This window comes from Danio rerio, chromosome 1 (genome assembly GCF_049306965.1).
Source record: "Danio rerio strain Tuebingen ecotype United States chromosome 1, GRCz12tu, whole genome shotgun sequence".
NCBI classification, from domain to species: Eukaryota; Metazoa; Chordata; class Actinopteri; order Cypriniformes; family Danionidae; genus Danio; species Danio rerio.
This window is the reverse complement of record NC_133176.1, coordinates 17,758,392-17,767,414: the sequence shown is the minus strand read 5'-3', so window position 1 is coordinate 17,767,414 and position 9,023 is coordinate 17,758,392. Positions and strand designations below refer to the sequence as shown.

At 34.7% G+C, this 9,023-nt stretch overlaps 1 protein-coding gene across 1 annotated transcript in view; it reads right to left on the bottom strand.

Moving 5' to 3' along the window:
* Positions 1 to 216: 216 nt before the first annotated feature.
* Positions 217 to 9,023, bottom strand: part of tusc3 (tumor suppressor candidate 3) — a 175,382-nt gene continuing 166,575 nt past the window's right edge. Inside the window, 2 exon segments of the mRNA NM_001020560.1 lie at positions 217 to 341; positions 5,304 to 5,394. Of these exon segments, the coding sequence (NP_001018396.1) occupies positions 326 to 341; positions 5,304 to 5,394 (107 nt within the window). The 3' untranslated portion in view covers positions 217 to 325.

Below are 9,023 nucleotides of genomic sequence, written 5' to 3'. Positions count from 1 at the left end.
CAAGAGAGGTATCAAAAATGCCAATAACAAATAACAGCCTCACACACACACATTATACACACCTCCCATTCCATAAAAAACCTTCAGGACACAATACTCAATTTGCAATTAAAAATGAAAACCAGTCATATAAGCGAGCGAGCGATTCATTTGACTTCAATGGACGCGCACACTTTGCTTGCAGAAAAAAGAAAACACGCACACAGAGCGCGGTGGTAGGTAATAGTTTAGTTTATTTATCTTAGGTCACACATGCAGTGCGTTACAGTCCAATTCATGCATGAAACCCCTGAAGAACGGCAGCTTTTTCTTTCACGGCATGATCTTATTTAATCAGGAAGCTGAAAGAGACATGAAGAGAGAAATAAAGTGAGAAGGATAAAGGAGAGGAATGTGAATAATGACGGGAATTGACGTCATCGTCTAATGGTTATGAGAAAATGGCTATAGACTGAGAAAGATCATTCATTGGAGGCTCTACAAATACTTCTGCCGCCAGAGCCGATGTACTTTTAAATGCATTTTATTTGACTCATTAGCTTGAATCCTGGCGAATGTAGATGCAGCGAGAGAGAGAGAGAGATGTTTCCAGATTGAATAAGTCTCTGGCTCTATTCACTGCGCTTTTGAAGGACTCCGTAATGTAAACAAATCATTCTCCTTTCACTGACTGGTTTTTCATGAACTGACACTTGTGACAACTTTGCTGGCTTTTCCTCTTTTCATAAACAGGCTACATGGCGGTATAGCAAACATTGAAAGTATATTAAATGCAAGGGTCTCCTTGGAATAAGATTTATGTAACAGTCAAATATGGGTGAAATAGTGTTTCATTGCCAATGAGCATAACATATTCATGTAAACATGAAAGAACATAGTCTTTCCCTGATAAGTACTTATGGACCCTTTTCACAATTCTGGGTTTCTCAGTACAGCGGAAGTCGTCATAGTTGGGTAAACTTAGAGTGCAGTGAATGGGACAGTACAACAAGCATTAATATAATGAAAGAAAAGCTCAGCGATGATCTTATTAAAACTTTTAGAAAATGACAAAAAATAAATAAATTGTGTGTAACTGATAATGACAGCCAGAAGAGGGAACAACGTCAAATGTACTGTCCTGCTCCATAGATGCTGCATTAGAAACATCTCACACAAGCTGTAATTAGTTTTTTTATTTTTTTATTTGATGTAGAGATCTGCATTCCTGCGGCTGTACCGTGCGAGCTGGGGGACCCGACTAGATTTCTTGCGGCACAGAAATAAATTTCCGAATAAAACGCGGGAGCGGTCGGTAACTCTGATGTAAATTGAATGGGAGCGGACGGTCTAACAATATTGCTCCTGAATCCCAATGTTGCGTATGTATGTGTGTGAATGAGACAGCGTGATGCTTTGTTTAGTTTATTTGTTGGTGTCTATGTGTGTGTGAATGAGAGTGAGAGCTTTGTGCTGTCTATGTGTTTGTGTGTGGGTGTGTGTATGTGTGTGTGTACGTGTTTTTGTGACATATCAGGACACTTATCTGTATAATGACATGGGTATGACACAGGCATTACAAAAAGGGGGTGAAATATGAGGACATTGGTGACGTCCTCATTTCTCAAAATGCTTTTAAATCCTACAGGATGAGTTTAATCAGAGAGTAAAGCTGCACACAGTCTCCTGTGATGGTTGGGTTTAAGGGTGGGGTGGGGTGGGGTAAGGGCAATACAATATATGGTTTGGGCAGTATAAAATGAATGGAAACCTATGTAATGTCTCCACTTTTCACAAAAACAAACATGTGTGTGTGCGTGTGTGTGTGTGAATGAGAGAGGGAGCTTCGTGCTGTCTATGTATGTGTGAATGAGAGAGAGCTTTGTGTTGTCAATGTGTGTGAATGAGAGAGAGAGCTTTGTGTTGTCTATGTGTGTGTTTATACAGACAGCTTGTTGTTGTTGGGTGGTTCCTTAGCGGGAACGGCCGCGACCGGTGGAAAATGGGGCGGGTCGGGCAGCAGGACAACAAATGCAGAATATAAGCGGGAGTGGTCAGGTTCGGACTAAAACCTTGCGGGAGCAGGATTCAAAATTTCCTCTTATTCGATGCAAAGATGATAAAATATTTGCGTAAATACATACAAAAGTACATATTTATATATTTTTTTATCTAAATGGACTTAAACCGAAATCCCTTTAAGGCAAGTCATTTCACTCGGTGGCCATCTTTGAAATGCCTCTCAGGCAGTATGCATGGATATTCTGTCTGAATGAGGAAACACCAAATTCTTGTTTGCCAAGCTTACGATTACATTACATATTTGGAAGCACCAATAAACTTAAAAGTTAAAGTTGTGTTCCTAAATGTCCGAATCAAACAAAATCGGCATATTTTTAGGTTGCCCAAGCTAATGTGCACTCGAAAGGAAGGAGATCACGACACTAAGCCGATTTACATATTATCATCCTCTGGATAATGATCGTCTGATTGTGCTGGTCTTCAGAAGTAATTTGTAACTTGGTCTTAATGGCGAATGAAATTGGTCTTAATGAAAGCAACTCTTTGTTTACAAGTTTGTGGGCGTTTGAGCAATTGCTGTCATGTGATGCATTTGACAGGAAACATACCTCACATTTGTTTCATACAGATTACAAAACCAAAAAACGCTTGTTTTCAAGTGTAATTGGTTCATTTAAAAGTACAGATTTCAAGCTTTATTAGGATACATTTCTTCTGTCTGTGAAGCAAGTATTTACTGAGATTCACCCCGGAGAAACGCCAGTCTATAGAGATCTATGTTTGGCTACTGTACTTGCAGGCGGGACGTCATTTGCCATTTTGACAATTACACTTTTCCCCATTCAAAACTACACCAGAGACATGACTGATGTACTCTGTAGTCTTTATTTAAGCTTATGGTGACAGTTAAACCAGTCTTGTGAAAAGGGTCCATTAAATTTATAAAGGAATATGCAATCATTCAAAATTAGGATATTTAAAGTAATTACTAACATTTAATTTTTTTAGGGGGTTTTAAAATTACTATTATTTTGGGGCAGCACTGTGATCCAGTCTTGTGTCATTAAATAGTTTGTTCTAAATATTGTTTGAAATGACTGAATTCTATATAGTGGCTGTCTTTTGTACAATCATGATCAAAATGTGTAACAGTCTTTAAAATGACAAAATTAAAAATCATGATGCTTAAAATACACTTTTTTTTTCAACCGATAAACAATGTGGGTTCCTCTGAAAATGATAAGCATATTATCAAAACATGAAAAAGTCTTCTGAAGCAATCAAATATTCTGTATATGAAGTAGCAAAGCTGAACAATTTATTTATTATATCTATTTTTAGTACAGCAATTGAATGCAGCAAGAATAAAAAAAGATAAAATAATAATAATAATAATAATAATAATATCAATTATTATTTAAAAATATTTAAAAAAATCTCATAAAAATAATTACATTAACATACTTATAAGGGTGTCTTTAATTTTTTCGTTAAACAATTAATTTTTTGGTAACACTTTAGAATAACTATCCGTTATAACTAGTTAATAGACCATTAATAAACTGGTAGTTAACAAGTTATAAATGACTTGTTAAATAAAAGTTAAAGATTTGTTAGTTATTTATAACTGTGCCTTATAGATTGCTAATAGATAACTTACAAGCTGTTAGTTAACAAGTTGTAAAAGACTTCTTAACTGTATTTTAATTATTTATAACTATACCTAATACATTAGTAATAGATCATAAACAAGCGGTTAGTAAATAACTTAATGAAGACTTGTTAAGTAGCAGTTAATAGTGTATATATGTTATTGGGACGTTATTCTAAAGTTGTGGCTATTTTTTATTTATTAACTGTTAGTAAATGAGGAATAGTTGCAACGTTAGAATAACGTCCCAATACCATGCTTAAGCTAATAACTAATGTTTAACTAATATATTTACTCACACTTTACAGATCAGTTGTTCATCGTTTGTTAACCATCTACTAATACCAGGGAAACTTTGTAGAACAGCAAATGGATGGAACAAGTTCAAGCTACAGAAATTTGATGTGATAATTAAAATATAAAATGTTTGTATCTTAACCTTGTTCCACTTATAGGCTTTTCTGTGTGCTGTGTTTTACCAAAAAAAACTCCACAGATGAAATGTTGAACATTATGTTTAATGTATAGAAACACACATACTGAACCATCACATGGCAGTACAGTAGTATACAAGAATACAAACCCATGAAGTGCTAAATATGAAAACAAAATAAATAAAAAATTATTTTCTTAAAGTTCTACAAAGTTTCACTGGTGTTATTATATGGTGAACAACTGATCTGTAAAGTGTGAGTAAATATATTAGTTAAGCGTTTGTTAATAGCTTACATATGTTATGGGGACGTTATTCTAAAGTTGCAACTATTCCTCATTTACTAACAGTTAATAAATTAAAAACAGCTGCAACTTTAGAATAACGTCAAAATAACATATATACACTATTAACTGATACTTATTAAGTCTTATTAAGTTATTTATTAAGCGCTTGTTCATGATCTATTACTAATTTATTAGTTATAGTTTTAAATAATTAAAATACAGTTAAGAAGTCATTTACAACTTGTTAACTAACAGCTTGTAAGTTATCTATTAGCCACCTATAAGGCACAGTTATAAATAATTAACAAACCTTTAACTTTTATTTAATAAGTCATTTATAACTTGTTAACTACCAGTTTATTAATGGTCTATTACTTAGTTATAATGGATAGTTATTCTAAAGTGTTACCAATTTTTTTTTATATTATTTAATAGTTGAACATCATTTAAATTTTTTATAACATTGTCTAAATTGCATTTCACCAATGGAATTACAGCTCTAGGTATATAGATATTTAGTTGTATGTAAAATACTGACAAAATTCCTCCATATAAACACTAAATAGTGAAAAACTAAAAACAGCCAGGTTCATTTTGTGCATATAACATCCAAGAATAATCTGTTAGCCGTTTCTTGGTCCTGTCATTAGCTAAAATGTATAACTACTAGTCAGTGCAATTATTCTGAAGTTGACATGAAGTATTAACATTCATATCTCGGTGCTACTGTATGCATTTTACTGTGAGATTTTTCCGCCCTGCAAATCTAATGAACAAATGTAATCAAACGTCTCAGATGTTTTTAATACAACTTCAACTGAACCGAGAACATTGTTTGTAAAAGTCTAAGCAGAGAAAGCACTGATCCGGCAGAAAATTATATTACAAGGAAAAAGCTTTAGAACAATGACTTTTACCAGCTAAATCTTACCTGTAAGGATAGCCATGGTATTTTGATCTGAAGATGGACAGAAGGAAACTAAAGAAGAACACCACTAAACCAAGTCCAACAAGACAGATAACTGTAAAAACAGAAAAACAGAAGCCCAATGAGTGTCACTCTCTTAATGAGCCGAATAATGCTTACATTGATTAAACTTAATTAGTATGCTGCGATGGTATTCTATAATGGGATTAAGCTGTTGGTGAAAATCGCTTTTCATGAACTTTGATCTGAACAGCTAATCCCAAACAGCCATCTTAAATTAAGCCATTACTAATGAATGAAACAATAATCGCTACTTAAATGCTTATAAAACATGCCGAATCAGCTGCTTTGTCCCTTATGTGATAGTGCCGAAGATTTGATAACCTGCTGAATCACATTATAAGGTGATTTTAAAGATTAGTCGATGCCTTAAACATTGTGCTGTTGGGGGAAAAACAGCTGATTTTATCAAAAGGGAAAAGACTGCAGCTCTGCATCAAAACCGGTTGAGACCTATTTCTTTCCCACCGTTCATGAGTATTGGCTTGATTTAGGGAGTATATGTAAAATTGCATCCATATTCTGTGCTTTTATGCACTGATATGACAAATGTAATCTCTACTGCATCAAAGAGATTCAGAAAAATGCACTTATTCTCAGCCTTCATTTGTAGAGCTCTGATTGTACGATGTAACTGCTACATACTGAAGCCGGAGTCATTTTCTTTAACATGCCATAGTAAAGTGATAACAGGTCTATGGAATTGAAATTCAACGTCAAAAATGTCAAACCCTGATTTGCTCACAATAAAGGTTCTTTGCATGGAGTAAAAAAAATAATAATCTCAATATATGAGCCGCTGCATACCCTGCTAATGATATTTGATAATAACTTGACAAAAGTACATGCAAAAGGAGGTTTAGATGAACTTGTGTGTGTGTGTGTGTGTGTATATATATATATATATATATATATTCTGACTTCAACTGTATATATATATATATATATATATATATATATATATATATATATATATATATATACAGTTGAAGTCAGAATTATTAGCCCCCTTCAAATTTTTTTCTTCTTTTTTAAATATTTTCCAAATGATGTTTAACAGAGCAAGGAAGTTTTCACAGTATGTCTGATAATATTTTTTTCTTCTGGAGAAAGTCTTATTTGTTTTATTTCGGCTAGAATAAAAGCAGTTTTTAATTTTTTAAACACAACTTTTGGGACAAAATTCTTAGCCCCTTTAAGCTATATTTTTTCTCGATAATCAATAGAACAAACCACTGTTATACAATAAATTGTCTAATTACCCTAACCTGCCTAGGTAACCTAATTAATCCAGTTAAGTCTTTAAATGTCACTTTAAGCTGTGTAGAAGTGTCTTGAAAAATATCTATTAAAATATTATTTACAGTCATCAGTGCACACAACTTAATAGGTTAAACAAATACTGTAATGTTACATCAGAAAATACAATTAAATAAATTATAATCAGTTGAAAGGTCAATTTTGATTTCATGGTGATTTCAAAAGCACAAGATGGTTTCCCAAAGGCTGTGTGTACATGCGAGAGAGAGTTGGTGAGTAGTAAACATATTAAAGAGCGAGGCAGTGGCAGCTGCTGTTTAGCTGAATGAGAAGCTAATCAGAGCTTAATCAAAGTGTGTTAACCTCCTCAAAAGAGGGGCACCTCCAATTACACCACACCGCTAGCACTGTTCCTCTCCAGATTAGTCATCCAGAAACACCCTCTTATCCTGGGATCGCACCCTCAGAATACACACGAGCGCACACACAGACACAAGGCTTTTAATTTAAAGTTTCAGTATCTACTGAACTTCCCTAAAGACTTGTTTTCAAGGCCTCATGCGACAACGCTCTCTCTGAGACCTTGATGTTTTTCAAGCCTATTATCATTTCCCGACACATTACACAAGGCTTCCCATAAGACATGTGATAGTAGCCGCGAAAGGATTCTGTGTTATACAAAAAAATGACAAACATGACTAACTGAGATGTGACATTTAAAAGCTGCTAAACATTTATTTTCAGGGTCGTTTGGTCACGCGGTAACTAATGCGATGTTGCGGAAGAACGACGCAATGGTGCAATCACATTTGGCTGACTTTCCTACAACTGGATGGAGCAGCTTGCCGTAAATGATTCTGCGGGGGAAGTGGAGTTTGAAACTGAAGCATGGCTATTTTGATCAACTTCATTTAGCATCTTCCTATTTTAAATGCGCAGAGTCAGTGTGTTTCCACGACAGCCACTGAGTTTGATCAACCACTCACTGTGCAAGTATTCTTATTCTGCATAGTAGCAGTTATTATTTGACGGCAGCTGAGTTAAAGGGCTTTTTTCACAGCCTGTACTTACTGCTTTAGGTAGAAGTAAACATGAATCAGTTATATTAATCCTTTACATCTATGTACAGTTGAAGTCAGAATAATTTGCCCTCCTAAATCATTTGCCCCCTGTACATTTTTTCCCAAATTTCAGTTTTTTTAAACACAATTCTAAACATAATAGTTTTAATAACACATTTCTAATAACTGATTTATTTTATCTTTGCCATGATGACAGCATACTATTTTACGAGATATTTTCAAGATACTAGTTTGGTTTTAAAGGCTTAACTAGGTTAACAAGTTAGGGTAATTAGGCAAATCACTGTAAAACAATTGTTTGTACTGTGGATAATTGAAAATAATACATTGCTTATGGGGGCTAATTATGTTGACCTTAAAATGGTTTTAAAAAGATTAAAAAATGCTTTTATTCTAGCCAAAATAACACAGATAAGACTTTCACTAGAAGAAAAAATATTATAGGAAATACTGTGAAAAATTCCTTGCTTTGTTAATCACCGTTTGGGAAAAAAAACAATGTATGTATGTATGAATGTATGTATGAACAGTATCCATGTATGCATCCATCCATCCATCCATCCATCCATCCATCCATCCATCCATCCATCCATCCATCCATCCATCATGTATGCATCCATAACTACAGATCTATCCATCTATAACGATTCATTCTATTTCATAAATCTGATTGGACAATAACATTGTGATATTCTAGTGACAACAGCACTGCTCAACACTTTTAACAATTCACTTATCAGTATTCCTCATTGCGAGTGTTCTGGCAGAGAACTAAGCTCACTTTGGTTTGGCAAATATGTTGTTACTGAATAACATAATATATATTTTGAGAGTTTTCTTTTTAGACAAGAATGTATTGTTTAGAATTCTAAAAACAGCCTTACCACGGACAGTTCTTCCAGAATGTACTTTAGAATATCCTAAAGGGGTTAAACATAAAATTGTCTGTCTGTCTGTCTGTCTGTCTATCTATCTATCTATCTATCTATCTGTCCGTCCGTCCGTCAGTCAGTCCGTCCGTCCGTCCGTCCGTCCGTCCGTCCGTCCGTCCGTCCGTCCGTCCGTCCGTCCGTCCGTCCGTCCGTCCGTCCGTCCGTCCGTCCGTCCGTCCGTCCGTCCGTCCGTCCGTCCGTCCGTCCGTCCGTCCGTCCGTCCGTCCATCCATCCATCCATCTATCTATCTATCTATCTATCTATCTATCTATCTATCTATCTATCTATCTATCTATCTTTCTATCTAATTGCAATATTTATTCTCAATGATCTATTATTTTTTCGAACATAGACATATTTGTATGAGGACAAAGTTAATTGTTTATTC